At 37.5% G+C, this 17,962-nt stretch overlaps 2 protein-coding genes and 1 long non-coding RNA gene across 4 annotated transcripts; 1 reads left to right on the forward strand and 2 right to left on the reverse strand.

Annotated features, from left to right (window-relative positions):
- Positions 1-3,345: 3,345 nt before the first annotated feature.
- On the reverse strand, positions 3,346-7,071 carry LOC103520127 (uncharacterized protein C45G9.7). 2 transcript variants are annotated; one of them, XM_017448418.2, is made up of 6 exons: positions 6,868-7,071; positions 5,681-5,713; positions 5,208-5,303; positions 4,646-4,723; positions 4,214-4,307; positions 3,346-3,771 (listed from the first exon to the last, which is right to left on the reverse strand). In XM_017448418.2, the coding sequence occupies exons 1-6, from the start codon at positions 6,922-6,924 to the stop codon at positions 3,755-3,757; spliced, it is 375 nt and encodes a 124-aa protein (XP_017303907.1). In that variant the 5' UTR covers positions 6,925-7,071; the 3' UTR covers positions 3,346-3,754. The 2 variants fall into 2 exon arrangements, with proteins under 2 accessions (XP_017303907.1, XP_008483446.1); XM_008485224.3 differs by lacking the exon at positions 3,346-3,771 and having other exon boundaries at positions 3,801-4,307; positions 6,868-7,069.
- A 1,521-nt stretch (positions 7,072-8,592) lies between these two features.
- Positions 8,593-16,001, forward strand: LOC103520128 (peptidyl-prolyl cis-trans isomerase D). The gene is made up of 6 exons (XM_008485225.3): positions 8,593-9,058; positions 9,371-9,615; positions 10,028-10,219; positions 10,897-11,025; positions 13,902-14,150; positions 14,654-16,001. The coding sequence occupies exons 1-6, from the start codon at positions 8,989-8,991 to the stop codon at positions 14,879-14,881; spliced, it is 1,113 nt and encodes a 370-aa protein (XP_008483447.1). The 5' UTR covers positions 8,593-8,988; the 3' UTR covers positions 14,882-16,001.
- On the reverse strand, positions 15,759-17,956 carry LOC113471904. The gene is made up of 2 exons (XR_003394428.1): positions 17,520-17,956; positions 15,759-17,437 (listed from the first exon to the last, which is right to left on the reverse strand). It is a non-coding gene; the product is annotated as an uncharacterized LOC113471904 (long non-coding RNA).
- Positions 17,957-17,962: the final 6 nt, after the last annotated feature.

Raw genomic sequence — 17,962 nt, forward strand, 5'->3', positions numbered from 1 at the left:
TACCAAATTTCATCGCTTTACGACAAACGGTTCTTGAGATATTTTGTTCACAACCTTTTCAACATTTTCCACGAAATGAGGGTTAAGTAACAATTACTTTGGTTAATATCTGGATGGGTGATTATCCGATTTTTGCCAAATTGTTACAGTCGCGTCCTTGGACCATACTGGGATAGCATACCAAATTTCATCGCTTTACGACAAACGGTTCTTGAGATATTTTGTTCACAACCTTTTCAACATTTTCCACGAAATGAGGGTTAAGTAACAATTACTTTGGTTAATATCTGGATGGGTGATTATCCGATTTTTGCCAAATTGTTACAGTCGCGTCCTTGGACCATACTGGGATAGCATACCAAATTTCATCGCTTTACGACAAACGGTTCTTGAGATATTTTGTTCACAACCTTTTCAACATTTTCCACGAAATGAGGGTTAAGTAACAATTACTTTGGTTAATATCTGGATGGGTGATTATCCGATTTTTGCCAAATTGTTACAGTCGCGTCCTTGGACCATACTGGGATAGCATACCAAATTTCATCGCTTTACGACAAACGGTTCTTGAGATATTTTGTTCACAACCTTTTCAACATTTTCCACGAAATGAGGGTTAAGTAACAATTACTTTGGTTAATATCTGGATGGGTGATTATCCGATTTTTGCCAAATTGTTACAGTCGCGTCCTTGGACCATACTGGGATAGCATACCAAATTTCATCGCTTTACGACAAACGGTTCTTGAGATATTTTGTTCACAACCTTTTCAACATTTTCCACGAAATGAGGGTTAAGTAACAATTACTTTGGTTAATATCTGGATGGGTGATTATCCGATTTTTGCCAAATTGTTACAGTCGCGTCCTTGGACCATACTGGGATAGCATACCAAATTTCATCGCTTTACGACAAACGGTTCTTGAGATATTTTGTTCACAACCTTTTCAACATTTTCCACGAAATGAGGGTTAAGTAACAATTACTTTGGTTAATATCTGGATGGGTGATTATCCGATTTTTGCCAAATTGTTACAGTCGCGTCCTTGGACCATACTGGGATAGCATACCAAATTTCATCGCTTTACGACAAACGGTTCTTGAGATATTTTGTTCACAACCTTTTCAACATTTTCCACGAAATGAGGGTTAAGTAACAATTACTTTGGTTAATATCTGGATGGGTGATTATCCGATTTTTGCCAAATTGTTACAGTCGCGTCCTTGGACCATACTGGGATAGCATACCAAATTTCATCGCTTTACGACAAACGGTTCTTGAGATATTTTGTTCACAACCTTTTCAACATTTTCCACGAAATGAGGGTTAAGTAACAATTACTTTGGTTAATATCTGGATGGGTGATTATCCGATTTTTGCCAAATTGTTACAGTCGCGTCCTTGGACCATACTGGGATAGCATACCAAATTTCATCGCTTTACGACAAACGGTTCTTGAGATATTTTGTTCACAACCTTTTCAACATTTTCCACGAAATGAGGGTTAAGTAACAATTACTTTGGTTAATATCTGGATGGGTGATTATCCGATTTTTGCCAAATTGTTACAGTCGCGTCCTTGGACCATACTGGGATAGCATACCAAATTTCATCGCTTTACGACAAACGGTTCTTGAGATATTTTGTTCACAACCTTTTCAACATTTTCCACGAAATGAGGGTTAAGTAACAATTACTTTGGTTAATATCTGGATGGGTGATTATCCGATTTTTGCCAAATTGTTACAGTCGCGTCCTTGGACCATACTGGGATAGCATACCAAATTTCATCGCTTTACGACAAACGGTTCTTGAGATATTTTGTTCACAACCTTTTCAACATTTTCCACGAAATGAGGGTTAAGTAACAATTACTTTGGTTAATATCTGGATGGGTGATTATCCGATTTTTGCCAAATTGTTACAGTCGCGTCCTTGGACCATACTGGGATAGCATACCAAATTTCATCGCTTTACGACAAACGGTTCTTGAGATATTTTGTTCACAACCTTTTCAACATTTTCCACGAAATGAGGGTTAAGTAACAATTACTTTGGTTAATATCTGGATGGGTGATTATCCGATTTTTGCCAAATTGTTACAGTCGCGTCCTTGGACCATACTGGGATAGCATACCAAATTTCATCGCTTTACGACAAACGGTTCTTGAGATATTTTGTTCACAACCTTTTCAACATTTTCCACGAAATGAGGGTTAAGTAACAATTACTTTGGTTAATATCTGGATGGGTGATTATCCGATTTTTGCCAAATTGTTACAGTCGCGTCCTTGGACCATACTGGGATAGCATACCAAATTTCATCGCTTTACGACAAACGGTTCTTGAGATATTTTGTTCACAACCTTTTCAACATTTTCCACGAAATGAGGGTTAAGTAACAATTACTTTGGTTAATATCTGGATGGGTGATTATCCGATTTTTGCCAAATTGTTACAGTCGCGTCCTTGGACCATACTGGGATAGCATACCAAATTTCATCGCTTTACGACAAACGGTTCTTGAGATATTTTGTTCACAACCTTTTCAACATTTTCCACGAAATGAGGGTTAAGCAACAATTGCTTTGGTTAATATCTGGATGGGTGATTATCCGATTTTTGCCAAATTGTTACAGTCGCGTCCTTGGACCATATCGGGATAGCATACCAAATTTCATCGCTTTACGACAAACGGTTCTTGAGATATTTTGTTCCCAACCTTTTCAACATTTCCCCCGAAATGAGGGTTAAGTAACAATTACTTTGGTTGATATCTGGATGGGTGACTATCTGATTTTTACCAAATTGTTACAGTCGCGTCCTTGTACCATACCGGGATAGCATACCAAATTTCATTGCTTTACGACAAACTGTTCTTGAGATATTTTGTTCACAACCTTTTCAACATTTTCCATGAAATGAGGGTTAAGCAACAATTACTTTGGTTAATATGTGGATGGGTGATTATCCGATTTTTACCAAATTGTTACAGTCGCGTCCTTGGACCATGCCGGGATAGCATACCAAATTTCATTTCTCTACGATAAACCGTTCTTGAGATATTTTGTTCACAACTATTTACTTTTTCCCATTTAAACCTGTAGTACGTACGTACGTACGTACGTACGTTACGTACGTACGTAACGTACAGACCATGGGCTAAAAACCACTTTTTTGGAATCAGGGGACCCCAAAACGGATATTTCCACCCATTTCCCGATTTTGAAAATTTGGACCGATTGCAATACTTTCTCATTACCTTGTATAGGTTCCCTATACGTAAGGGTAATAGAAAGTAAAAAAGAGATGTGGGAGAACCATCCACAGTAATCTACACTATTGGACAATATGAACGTGTGGTGATGTTGATCAATGATCAACCATAGTGTAGCTATGTATCTCAATTCTTCTGCTCAGCAGACAAATAGAGCTCCTAGGTCACCATGAATTTGAGATGTGTAAAGAGTGAACTGCTCAGTCAATGAGTCAGATCCTAAAAAATGTATCTCACTTTTCAACTCCTTATAAGAAAACAGCTCACGCTTCACTTCCCTTTAGGGATAAGGAGTAAGGAGCAGACTTATTGGCTGAACAGTTCAAAAAGAGTTCTTCTTTAGGGTTCTTTTTTCCACTCACTCAGTCACTCTTTACTCATCTACCATGGGATTGAGGTAGTTTTTGAACTTTCAAAGTTACTCGGAGTCAGTGTCATGAAGGAGAAAATTAAGCTAAGAAACCCACTCAGAAGGTTAAGTAGAGGTCACACCTTTCCTTGCTACTATTGGACAATATGAACGTGTGGTGATGTTGATCAATGATCAACCATAGTGTAGCTATGTATCTCAATTCTTCTGCTCAGCAGACAAATAGAGCTCCTAGGTCACCATGAATTCGAGATGTGTAAAGAGTGAACTGCTCAGTCAATGAGTCAGATCCTGAAAAATGTATCTCACTTTTCAACTCCTTATAAGAAAACAGCTCACTCTTCACTTCCCTTTAGGGATAAGGAGTAAGGAGCAGACTTATTGGCTGAACAGTTCAAAAAGAGTTCTTCTTGAGGGTTCTTTTTTCAACTCACTCAGTCACTCTTTACTCACCTACCATGGGATTGAGGTAGTTTTTGAACTTTAAGAGTTACTCGGAGTCAGTGTCATGAAGGAGAAAATTAAGCTAAGAAACCCACTCAGAAGGTTAAGTAGAGGTCACACCTTTCCTTGCTACTAGAAGATTGAGTACAGGGTGTTTCTTAATATAGTCAACAGCCTTCTTGTGTGTCACCATGGTAAAATCATAGCCATTGCACTGAAACAACATAAAGGAGATATAAGTACAAGGATATTGATTGATTCCACCCTTTATTTATGTATAATGTATACTGTATGTGTATACTCTTGTATAGTTACTTCTTTATCTAGAGATAACTTCTTTTTTTTTTTCAATTACCTACAGTGTGTCAACAAAAGATAGTGTTAACTATGATGCTACAGGTATGCACTGAAAACTAATTTCTAAGTACAGCAGTAACACTATTCCATTCCAAATAGTGAGAACTAACTGTTGTCTTTGTACACTTGTACAGCTGGGCTGCCTGTAAATATACCTTATTTTTTCAATACCGATATTATGTGATTATGTCTCACCTGTAGAATTTTATCATGCATCCTAAGTCCAGATTTAGAAGCAGGACTTTCATCGTAAACTTCTGTCACATAAATGCCCTGCAAAAAAGTAATCAATTGAAGTAAGTAAAACAAGTCGAGAAGCAGTTGATAAATACTTATCTGACTGGAACAAAAACTTGATATTTTTTTTTCAACATCATGTTTAGGCTTAACTTTGACACAGCTTAGCTTAGCAAAAGACAGTGATAGTCCCTTGAAACAAACATGTTACTGCCTATCACTGTTAAAAAAAAAGTCTACTATTAGGTATTCATTTTCCAATGAACATCATAAGAACTAGGTACATTTCCAAGCAATAACAACTACAAGCCAACCTGGCATAAAGTTACTCACATTATCCGTATACCCCTGTGGACTTTTCTTGTAATCTTGATCTATGCCCCCTCCTATTTTGAATCCACATTTTAGTACCCGCCTTCCATCGGGAGATTAGATATTCATTTTCCAATGAACATCATAAGAGCTAGGTATATTTCCAAGCAATAATGACTACAAGCCAACCTGGCATAAAGTTACTCACATTATCTGTATACCCCTGTGGACTTTTCTTGTAATCTTGATCTATGCCCCCTCCTATTTTGAATCCACATTTTAGTACCCGCCTTCCATCGGGAGGCTTTTCGAGATTGGAGTTTTTTTCATTATTATTATTTATTTCATTCCAAGAGTTTTTTTTTTTTCTTATGGAGGAAAAACGGAAAACAAACCGAAATATAGAGCTCTTCTAGTAGAACTCAATCTGAAAAAAATCTGGTGTGAATTTATCAAACCGAATATTATCCGATTTATGATCGGATATCGATTTTCAGATATCCGGATTTTAAAACAGGATTTTATCCGAATCCGGTTAAATGACAGCTCTATACTATACAGACCTACATATACCTACTGCAGTACTATTTGGATAGTAGGCTGTATAATCTGAGAAAAGATAAGTTTGTAGTGAAAAATGGAGGTATAAAATAATAAAAAATAACTTGGTCCATCGGGAGCCATGCTGTCCTCTTTGTGCAAGGTGATGGGAATCTGTGAAAACAGAGAAGGTACACTTAGATGATGAACAAACACTCTCACTTAACTCTAGTCATACTTTATTAATGTGCCAAGAGATTGGCACTGCAGGGAAATTTTACACAAGAATAAGGATGTAGCTATAGAGATGGAGATAAGTAAAATGAATAAATTAAACATTATGTATTGGGGGTCTGGCAAGGGTACTAACATTTACCTATTCCTGATCCATATCATACAAGATAAAGTTCTGAACTAAGGAATTTTTCCTCCCCAAATTTCAAACCGGAGGAGAAAAAAATCCCACGATTTTTTATCCCTTTTTTGGGAGGGGGATAAAAAAGTGCCACAATAAAACAACAGCAAAATCTCATTCGCGGCGGAAAGTATCGGAGTCGGAATACAAGTTTTTGCAGCACCGACCAGAGAGAAGAGATCAATATTGCCCGTATGCGCCGTCGCCAAGGCACTGTGAAGAAAATACATTGTGAACGTCACCGAAATATGACGTGGGATATGCTGTCACTGGCAAAGTCGAAATGTGTTCACTGTCACAGATGAAATAAATATTTATACGCTTTTCGAGCATTTACCTATAGAATACCTATCTATGGCTTATATTGCACAAAACCTTTCTTTAAAAACATGAAGGAATATGTTACATGTATGAGGAGACACTGTGGATAATCCCCCATTCAGATGCTGAGTGAAAAACTCATTTAATCAGATGTAACTGATATCTATTATATCTACCTACTAGGGTACTAAGTACTATGTAGAAATATCTTGCTAAAATAGTAGGTATAATAACTGTGAGCTTCTTGAGCAGAAAGCAAGTATGTACAAATCAGTGGCGTAGCGTGTATGTATGGCGTGTATGGCGGCCATACAACTCAAAAGTTCACTCTAATGCCCATAAATATTAATGGCATGTACCTACTGTGATGGGACTTGGTAGACCTGTGCATGAGCCCTACAAGGCCCTACACTTGAATTTAGACCACGCTACGCCACTGGTACAAATATTTTTTTCCTGCTTGATACATAAGTATAACTGTTTCCTGCTAATGCTGCTATGCTAAAACATCCCAAAAAGCTCACACCCTTTGAATGTTCCCAGATGAATGACTATCATGCTATAAATGACTAAATTTAAATTCTCTACTTACACTGAGACACTCCATGGCTGTGCCAGCCTGGTGCTGAAATGCCATTTTGGCACACATTGCATACTCTTTGTATTTGAACTTCTAGGGCGGAAAAGTTAGTGGAAAACTGGGAAAATCCAGGGAGAAAACTCAAATTTCCCAGGGTTGGTCTTGACTCTTGAGGTGTTTCTTGATTTTCCTATTTTGTAAACTTTTCAACTTTTGAAAAATGAAAACAAGGAGCTAACCTAAAAAATTGTCACGGAGGATGCGAGGAGTGGATATAGTCAGAGAGTTGTGAAAAGTGAAGCCATTTCAATTAGAGTGTGATCGGCTGAGCCTACTCGGAGGCTGGGGTAACCAACGCTTTTAACGTGAGGTGGTGTACTCCAGCCTTAATCACAAATGAGTTCTAGGAATTTTAGGCTAAAATCCATCAAATCTACCTATTCTAGGTATTCAAGTACCTACCTCATTTAGTTAGTTTTTTTGGGCTCAATAATCAATTTCTTGCACATGACACTTGTCCACAGTTCACTAGCCTCCGTGAATTTCTTTATACAGTGTTGCCACGTGAACATTTACATCTATAGCCTCGTCCACACCTTACTAAAAAAAATATTTGAAATATATTCTCAAACTAAAAAATAAATATTCGAAATTTAAAGCAGATATTTAAAGTTAATTAAATTTTGTCGGTTTCATCAGTAAACTTGATCTATCAAAATTTAAATAACTTTACCAGTAACAATAATTCTCATTTCAAACGAAATTATACTTTATGATAATAGGACGATCGGGTGGTTGAGAACCCAAGTTGCGAAAAGACAACATTGTAAAGTACAAAAAGGCGAAAGTACAGAAGCAGCAAAAACACCGCAGTTCTCAGTTCACTCAGTTGTTTACAAAACTATCTTACCTATCTCTGGGTATTTGCTAAAAGTCAAGAGAATTTAAGTAAATAATTTCCATTTATTCTAAATTCCAGTTATCTGTCATCTCGCTTGAGACTTGAGAGAGGATACGGAAAGTAAGTATTTAAGTAGGTACCTCAGTTAGTTTTTGGGGCTTAGTTAGTTTTTGGGGCTCAATTTCTTGCACATGACACTTGTCCACAGTGCACTAACCTCCGTGAATTTCTTTATACAGTGTTGCCACGTGAACATTTTCATCTATACATCTATAGCCTCGTCCACACCTTACTAAAAAATAATATTTGAAATATATTCTCAAACTAAAAAAATAAATATTTGAAATTTAAAGCAGATATTTAAAGTTAATTAAATTTTGTCAGGTTTCATCAATAAACTTGATCTATCAAAATTTAAAGAACTTTACCAGTAACAATAATTCTCATTTCAAACGAAATTATTATACTTTATGATAATATGACGATCGGGTGCATATCGGGTGGTTGAGAACCCAAGTTGCGAAAAGACAACATTGTAAAGTACAAAAAGGCGAAAGTACAGAAGCAGCAAAAACACCGCAGTTCTCTTCTCAGTTCACTCAGTTGTTTACAAAACTATCTTACCTATCTCTGGGTATTTGCTAAAAGTCAAGAGAATTTAAGTAAATAATTTCCATTTATTCTAAATTCCAGTTATCTGTCATCTTCTTCCCATGAAGAAAAATCCCCGGTGTAAGTGTAACCGGTGTTCATTCTTTCAATCTTTCTTCAGAGTGAATAATAGACGTGTTTTGAACTTTCAAACTGTGTCTAATGTGCCTCTGAGTTCACTCAGTTGTTTACAAAACTATCTTACCTATCTCTGGGGATTTGCTAAAAGTCAAGAGAATTTAAGTAAATAATTTCCATTTATTCTAAATTCCAGTTATCTGTCATCTTCTTCTCATGAAGAAAAATCCCCGGTGTAACCGGTGTTCATTCTTTCAATCTTTCTTCAGAGTGAATAATAGACGTGTTTTGAACTTTCAAACTGTGTCTAATGTGCCTCTGTCCCATGTCACCAGTGCATTCTAGTTGTTATCACTCAAGTGCTACATTGTAATGCACTGACATGATTACATTCCTGCAGCTCTACAGGAATTACACAACAAACTTTCCACTCGCCTTCTCTGTATTTGTTCTTTGGCTTGTAAAATGATAAGCTTGACCAAAATGAGCCCCAGGAAGACAAAATGGACAAGTCTATATGCAAAGAAGGAAATTACATTGTATTCTTAGATGTATCAATTGGTGAAGAGAAAGGTAAGTAATAAACACTCAAGTATGTATGTACACAAGCCTTATCAATTTGTGATTAAAGGTTTTACAGTCATAATGTTTAAATAATTACTTTTACATCTAAATACTGGGTACTTACAAGAAAACATTGTAGTACCTACCTACTAGTAGGTACTTACCTAAGTAAAAAAAAGAATAAAAATAAATGAAAATGGGATACCTACAGTGAACTGGAAAGTTCAGAAAAAAAGTCCCATTAAGATCAACTCTGAGTGCAAGAGAAAATTAATTTACTCTGATTCTACTTTTTATTCACAAATGCATTTTCTTTTACAGTTGGCCGAATGGTAATTGAGCTTTTCAAACACATAGTACCAAAAACAGCAGAGAACTTCAGAGCTTTATGTACAGGGGAATATGGAAAAGGAAAGCTGGGCAAGGCACTTCATTTCACTGGTAGCCGTTTTCACAGGATTATTCCTCAGTTTATGATACAGGGAGGTGATATCACCAACTTTAATGGGACGGGAGGAGAAAGCATATACGGACCTTGTTTTGAAGATGAAAACTTCAAGTTGAAGGTAATTTCTCAGTATTTTCACAGGATTATTCCTCAGTTTATGATACAGGGAGGTGACATCACCAACTTTAATGGGACGGGAGGAGAAAGCATATACGGACCTTGTTTTGAAGATGAAAACTTCAAGTTGAAGGTAATTTCTCAGTGTTTGCTGAAATATAATAATAAAAAAAATAATAAATAATAGTGCTTATTTATACTGCTCGCATAGGACTGAAAAGTCCCTTTACTCCAGCAGTAGGCTACTACTATTATTGTGGTCAAACTCTCAAATTATATGAGGATAAAATTCCATACCTCGGCTGGGATTGCTACTATTATTGTGGTCAAACTCTCAAATTATATGAGGATAAAATTCCATACCTCGGCTGGGATTGGCATACCTAAATGAACCTAACCATATTTTGTTTCAGCATAAGTTTGAAGGTCAATTGAGTTTGGCCAACACAGGACATCCAAACACAAATAACTCTCAATTTTTCATCACATTAGCACCATGTCCACATTTAGACGGTAAAAATGTTGTGTTTGGATGTGTGCGGCAAGGATTTGGTGTGGCAAGAGAAGTTAGTTATGTTGAAGCTGAAAATGACAAACCCTTAGTGGTGAGTACAAATGATTAGGTACTTATCTTTGTTTTATGACATAGAATAAGCAATATATTGTTTCAAGGTTGAATAGTAGAGATTGCTGGTAACAATAATAATTTTGCCCTTTGAAATTTCTAGTGTTACATTGTCCCGGGTTTGAATCCCACCATCAACAAAAATTTGTACTCGTTTTTTTTATTGCAAATATTTCAACAGGTCACTTTCTGGTGTTCTTGTGTTGACTTAGATTGTTGTTCACAATAATAATTTTGGCCTTTGAAATTTCTAGTGTTACATTGTCCCGGGTTTGAATCCCACCATCAACAAAAATTTGTACTTGTTTTTTTTTATTGTGAATATTTCAACAGGTCACTTTCTGGTGTTCTCGTGTTGACTCAGCACCTAAATATGCAGTATTGTGTTTCTTCTTGCCCATCTGATGATGTGTTGACTCAGCACCTAAATATGCAGTATTGTGTTTCTTCTTGCCCATCTGATGAAAGGCATACTACAGGATGGGCATGCTATGAAACAGACCACATGAGTCTAATGTAGCAGTTGTTTTATGGCTACAAAATAAAAACGGTGATAAAACAATAAAACACTCATCTTTTTTTATCCTTTCCATTTTTACCTTGGAAGTGGTTTAGTAGGTATTGATTGTGTTTTTTTGTTCATTGCATTATTTTCAGACATGTACAATAACCAACAGTGGGCAGCTGTCCCTCAATGAGGATTGGGGGGTGGCGGAAAATGATGGATCTCAAGATGTATACCCACCTTTCCCTGAAGACTGGAAATCAAATCCAGAAACTGTACAGGTAAATTTCCTACTATTCGTGAAATTAAGTTGAGACTTTGAATTTATTAAAAAAAAAAGACTGATGCCAGGTAAACATAGGTAGTCTGTTTGTTAGTTTTTTGTTTACTTTGAATCACCTTCATGTTATTTCAAATTTGTGCCCAAGGGGGAATGTGCTGCCATTTATGCACACATGTTCGTAGGTATTTAATGAGTTATTTGAGTTCTGCATATAAGTACCTCTATTAATACATATTTATGAGAAAAATTATTTAATTACCTAACATAAAATAGTTCAGGACTTGACCAATTGGATGTTTTTTTTTTTTTTTTTTTTTTTTTTTTTTTTGGGTTGAATCCAAGGGTGTGGTAATCCACGTGGGAACAGGTTCTCATGACTAACTCATTATTATTACCTATAGATAACCAGTTTATCGTTCTAGATACATGGATAGGGCTCATTCTACAAGATGATTTCAATCTTGCCTTGATTTAAAGTACCTATGTTGTTGTACCTATGTTTAAAGTACCGAATGGCGATAGCAGAATAAAGAAAAGATGTCTTTTGGTATCTGCTATACACCGGGGTGATGGTCTCTAGCTCGAGCCAGTCTCTAGCTCGAGCCTGGCTCGTCCTGAACCGCAGTCAACCTATGTTACCGGAGCTACCCAGTAACTTTTATTTTGTTGTCTTTTCTATCTTACTATATCCTATCTTAAGCGGCATTCACACTTTGGGCAGTTGATTGACTTTAACCCATAAGTAGTACCTACAAATACTACGTATTTGTTTGTTTTTATGAGGTACAGGTACATTAATAGGGTGCGGCATCTCGTATTTTCTCCAAGTCAGGGCCGTTCTGCAATCGCCCTAAGCTTCTCGGCGGCTGAGTACGCAGCCCCAGTCTGGAAGTCCTCAGCACACGCGAAGGAAGTGGATGTCGCCTTGAATGAAGCGGGCCGAACTGTCACAGGCCTACTCAAAACCACTCCTGTTGATAAAATTTACTCTATCGCAGGAATAGCACCACCCGATATCAGGAGGACTGTTTCAGCAGAGGCAGAAAAACAGAAGCAGCTCAGTGATCGTCATCCACTCCATGGTCATATATTGCACCACGTCCTAGACTGAAACCGAGACGAAGTTTCCTCCAACACACTAGACAACTAGAAGTTCCACCGGAAGAAAGGAAACGAGAACTCTGGAGTCAGCAGGTACCAAACCCTTTGCTCGACTTAGAGGAAGAACTTCCCCCCGCGGAGCAAACTTGCCATTTTCAACCTGGAGGTCACTGAACCGGTTGCGAAGTGGAGTGACTCGCTGCAGGTATAACCTGAAGAGATGGGGTTATGTGGACGACGACCTCTGTGACTGTGGTGATGCCCTGCCCAGACTAACGCCCACCTGTTAACCTGTGGACAACTACAACAGACGTGCACCCAAAATGACCTACTAGCAGCAAACGACCGCGCTAATAGCAAATAATTGTCATGGGATGGAAAAATCCGAGACCACTTATCTCCTGTTGATTACGGAACCAGACTACCTCGTCTCGTCTTACAGGCATATGAACCCTGTATTAGTAATAAACAATGTTATAATTTATCACCTCTACGCAGTCCGGTGTAATCAGAGTCTTATCATAAATACCGGAACTGCGACATAATCATTAACTCTAATACCTCTAGCTAACGTTTCGTCGCTTTTCAAACGAATCTTCCTTACCTACACACTTTTGCACTAGGCCGCGGGTTCGATTCCTGCCCGGGGAGGTAAACAAGGGAATGTAGAGGAAAATCCAAAGCGTTTATGTTTGTTTACTTTTCTGTAAGCCGTTGAGATTGGTTTGTATAAAGTGGCGTAGAGAAATATGGGAGCCAGGCAAGCACTTCCCTTCCTTCTCTCGATCCTTGCCCGGGGCGGATTTTTATCCTGAACGGATAATGTTCGTTCTTGATGGAAAGGCTGGCTTTTTCCTGTCTTCCTTCTCTCTTCGATTTCGGGACGATAAGAATCCTGAACGGATAATGTTCGTTCTTGATGGAAAGGCTGGCTTTTTCCTGTCTTCCTTCTCTCTTCGATTTCGGGACGATAAGACCTTAGCAGTTACAGTTCCCTCTATCAAACCTCTTCAAAAGGAAAAAAGTCCCTTTATGCTAACAGCTTGGCATAAAAAAAATGAGTAAAATCCTAAGTACCTATAACTGTGAAAGTTATAACTATGATATTGAAATGTTTTTTTGGACCCTCTGTAAATTTTGGAAAAAAAAAAAATGATAGGAGTTTAAGGGTTAAAGGAAATGATAAGAGGTTTTGTTCCTGTGCTGACCATTTTGTATTGACTGTTATTAAGTACAAGGTATACTTTGTAATGAATGCCTTACGCAGTAATTGCATTATGAGTTCCCCCGGTGCTGGGTTAACCCATTATATGCCGTGTGATATGACCCATGTGTGAGGAAATGTTCTGAAATGACGATGACGTCAAGGCTGAAATTACGTCGAACGTCATGCTGATGACTCATCGATACGATAGGAAGGTCCTGTTTTAAAGTTGATGGCTCTAGGCCGGGAGCCACAAAGTGAGTTAAAACTCCGTTTAAGTTTAACTCTCGAATTATGCAATCTGATTGGTTGATTTCAAAACAAGCTGGGCCCGTCCCTCCGGGAATTTTTTAGCCCGTAGTTTATTCGATCGTGGTTAAAGAAAATCAGTACCTAGTCCTACCTATGTACCGAGCTGATTTGTTTAATATTCAGTTTATTATTGATTTGATTTTTGAATTTACTTTCATGTAATGATTTAAAATCAAGACTAGAGCCCGTTCTCCCTTTGTTCCTTTTAATGTTTCCTAATAACTACCATTATAATGTTTAAGTCGTTTTGTTTGCAGTTGAATCAAATGGAGGACGTAATTCGAACGATCAAAAACTCGGGCAACGAGTATTTCAAGCTCAATCGAATGCACGATGCTCAGCGCAAGTACAAAAAGGCCGTCCGGTACATCAAGTGGTACAACCAGAGTCAGTCGAAGACGCAGCAGAAACATTTCCGCTCCTACTATACTGCGGCACTGCTGAATATGGCCGCAGTTCAGTTGAAATTCAAGGCGTACAAGCGAGCCATCAATCTTTGTGATGATGTAAGTTCCCTAACAGTCACAAAAGATCTAACCAGGTCGCAGTGACATAGGGCGTTTATTATAGCTGATGGCCCTACTTATACCAATGCCTAGTTCCTTAACAAAATTTTAGGTTGGGTGATTGTTGGCCTTAAGTTATATTTTGGTGGTTGGCAAAATGTACGGGGTTTTCGCGCTGTCTTACCGTTTGCCAACAGTTCCTCAGTTGTGTTATGTAACTTGGAGCGAAATCATTGCAAGAAGTTTTTTTTTCCTTCACAAAGCTACAGAATCGTCAATCAATCGTAGAATTGAAAACTCATTCCGTTAGCTCAAAACCTGAATTTTCCTCCTTATAAAGGTGAGTCCAAATCTAAACATAGTCGACCGACCGTCTATCGACATCGGTCGACGATGAGAAAATATGTTATCGAGGCAGTGTGGCCGGTTCAGTCGATATCGATCGACGCGACGGCCGGTCGACTATAAGTGGCCACACCTTAAAACTCATTTCTCCCTTTCAGATCCTGTTGATGGAGCCCAACAACGTGAAAGCCCTGTTCAGGCGCGGTCGTGCCCAGGTGTCCATGAACAATTTCGAGCAAGGACTCCAGGATTACGAGCAGGCCCTGGACCTCTTACCCAACGATCAGCAAATCCTTAAGGAGATTGCCTTTGTGAGGAAACAGATGAGACATCACTTGAACCTGGAGAAGATGACGTACGCTCGCATGTTTCAGAACGGAAAGTGAAACATGTTTCAAAACGGAAAGTGAAACATGTTTCAATACGGAAAGTAAAACATGTTTCAGAACCGAAAGTGAAACATGTTTCTGAACGGAAAGTAAGTCGAAACATGTTTCACAGGTGAGAAATTGTTTCGGATTATTTTGGGATGATATTGTCAGATTGAAATGGACTGTAGTCTCGACCATAGCTGTTCTTGCCAATGAAACTGTAGATACCTACATACTTATAAGAAGGTAGAGTTTTGAGTCTGAAAGCAAGTTCAAGGGGAATAAAATTGCAAGGTATCTTTACTTATAAGTAGGTTTAATAATCCTACCTTTTCAGTTGGAAAAATATGCAATATACAAGAATGGTGGTAAGAAATAGCCACCCAACAAACAAAGGCCGATTGTATCGAGTCAAAAGAGTTCTTTTATTATCCGCGCAAATTAAGATTAGACATTTGCCTTCACACAATATTTTCCACCTATAAATATGTGAAAAGAACGCATTTCACAAATGAGAAAATTACGCATTTACAATATGCGGAATGAGAGTAAAAGATTACGGAACTCTTGTTTTTTTTTTTTTCTTACACGTTGACGGAAAAGTCTCGCTTGTGAGATTTGTTCTGTTCGTAATTTCGATGTGATTCTTTGCTCTTAAGTACCCCATGACTGCTACGTTAATGTACCTAAATATAATGTCCCTTATATTGTATTTCTAGATTTTCTAGACTGGGCGTTTTCCAAACTCTGTTGTCAAAATGAGATCGAAAAACATTTCTTTCCTATTCTATGATTTAAAGAAATGGGTAAAAATAAAGAGTGGGTCAAATCAAAAGGCAAGGAAGACCCGTTACAAATACATTCCTTATCAAAGTCCGAAAGCAAAGATTGTATATGAAGTCCTTGTACGCAAAGTCCTTATCAAGGACCAATTTGTTAATGTATTAAGTCCAAATGGAACTAATGACTTGATTTGGACTTCGATTTTCTTCATCCATTATTCAGACTCCTAGGGGGTAGGTACAACTTTGACGGCAAAGTAAAGTGACTTGGAAAACTGGGAAATGGTTTGGAAAACGCTAGTCTTTTCTCTACGTTAGGTAATAGGTATGATTTTTCGTCAATAATAACCGGTAAACTTTGTATTTCACTCTATTTAAGTAAATGTTTATAGTTTCATACTTCTGATCTTCTTTTCCTTCGCCCTTTCGGTGTTTTGTCAGCCTCTCAATCAGCCCTGGGGCGATTGCTTTGGGCTGACATTTGGTTTTGGCTACAAAAAATTTACGAGTGGATGCCCTTCGCAATCAACATTTGCCATTTCTTTAAGGGAAATTTCAGGCTGGTATTCTCCCTGTTTTAAGTCCCCCAATCCAAACACTCCATATTTCTCTTGTATGTAGAAATTGATACATAGTTTGAAAAAAAAAAAAAATCAGAATAAAAAAAAAAGTTAAAGAAATCGAGTAATTTTATCTGCCTATAAAATGCATTACTTAGGTAGATTTGTTCTATATTTCAAGTACTCTAACCCCCGGGTCTATTGTCCCATTTGCTTTGGGCTCCTGCCCAAACGCAAATGCATAAGAAACGTCCAAAAATGAACCAATGCAAACATAAGACTGTAAACTTGAGGGTAAGTTAGGTTCTTAAATATTGACCAATAATATTAGCCAATATGTTGTCCCCCTTTCATTCTTTATTTAGTTTTTAGTGTCAATTACCTAAATCAATTTATCTACCTACTGTATTACAATTATTGCATATTAGGTAAAAAAAAAAAAAAAAAAAAATCAATGAAATATTATTATGTCTGTTAGTGAATGAATGGTACTTGTGTAATGTGCAAATCAAAAGATTGAACCAAGTCCCAAATAGGTAATTGGAAAAAGGCAGATTTATATTTTCTTTATAAGTTAGATGAATTGTAGACAATTAGTGAATTTTCATAAATATGTCTGAACATTATCGACTTTTGTATTAAAACTCTAATATCAAATTTTAAATTAAGCCCGCACGCGCCATCGGCCTCCTAAATAAAAGTATTAATTTCTAAGTTAGGTATACTTGTAAAATTTTTCACTAGGTAATCAAAACAGTGACTTCATTATCAGGGTAAAAAATTAGGGAAATTAAATTCTTGAAAGCAGTTCATAGAGTACTCTGGGGCAGGCATGCGGAAGCATTGACCAATAAGGGCCTAGTCTGAGGAGCTTGTAACATGTTGAAGAACAAAGTTTCCGTATGCCTGACTTGGTGTCTGGTTAGATTTTGAATCCAAGTCGAGGCGAAATCAATTCCTGGTTCTCGATTCGGCTTTTCAATTGTGAACTCTTTTCCATTTGCTCATCCTGAAATAAAAATCATCCCTAAAGGGGATTTAGCTAAAAAATATGCCCTCTCTCCCTGTTAAGATACGTCTAGTCGCGATTTCTACTAGTGCTTCTGCGACAAAGTTCTGAGACTATTGACTGTCAAATTTCCTATCTGTGATTATAGTATGAAAATGGACTGTAGTTATAGCGGCTGTATTTTTTTCTGTAGCAAAATGACTGTGTATTAAGTACCTACCTAAATCTTAGTGGCAGAAAATCGCTACAAATCGCGTCTTAGACATGGTCTGTAGCAAAACGATTGTATAATAAGTACCTACCTAAATCTTAGTGGCAGAAAATCGCTACAAATCGCGTCTTAGACATGGCACTTTCATAGCTATGTCCACACTTGTGCCCTTTTACGTTCTGCCTTTCTTCTTATTATAGCATTCAACACTAGTTGCGCTACTACAGATTTCGGCATATCTGTCATGCGCATATCTTCATTAAATCACATGCGCAGACGCTATATTTCAGACGCGCGTAAAATAAATTGATCAAGTGGAGACATAGTTTATTCATGTTTTATTTCATTAGGTAAGGTTCGAATCCTCCGTCACTGAGTTGCTAGTCCAAAAATAGGTTTATATAAAATGCTCAAAACTTTTGGTTCGTGACCAAATACAAAGGCTTCTAATTAAGTAAAAAATGTACTAGCAAAGAGTGACTGTGGTGCCAAGGCTAAGACATAAATGTTTTGTGTTGTGTATTCTCGTCTAAG

This window comes from Diaphorina citri, unplaced genomic scaffold, assembly GCF_000475195.1.
Source record: "Diaphorina citri unplaced genomic scaffold, Diaci psyllid genome assembly version 1.1 scaffold3243, whole genome shotgun sequence".
Lineage (NCBI taxonomy): Eukaryota > Metazoa > Arthropoda > Insecta > Hemiptera > Psyllidae > Diaphorina > Diaphorina citri.

Coding starts and splice junctions, on each gene's coding strand:
- LOC103520127 (XM_017448418.2), bottom strand. CDS start 6,924: ATGTGTGCCAAAATGGCATTTCAGCACCAGGCTGGCACAGCCATGGAG. Junction 5,304..5,680: donor TGCACAAAGAGGACAGCATG/GCTCCCGATGGA, acceptor AATCTCGAAAAG/CCTCCCGATGGAAGGCGGGT. Junction 4,308..4,645: donor TGCATGATAAAATTCTACAG/GTGAGACATAAT, acceptor ATGTTGTTTCAG/TGCAATGGCTATGATTTTAC.
- LOC103520128 (XM_008485225.3), top strand. CDS start 8,989: ATGGACAAGTCTATATGCAAAGAAGGAAATTACATTGTATTCTTAGAT. Junction 11,026..13,901: donor CAAATCCAGAAACTGTACAG/GTAAATTTCCTA, acceptor TTTTGTTTGCAG/TTGAATCAAATGGAGGACGT. Junction 14,151..14,653: donor CCATCAATCTTTGTGATGAT/GTAAGTTCCCTA, acceptor TCTCCCTTTCAG/ATCCTGTTGATGGAGCCCAA.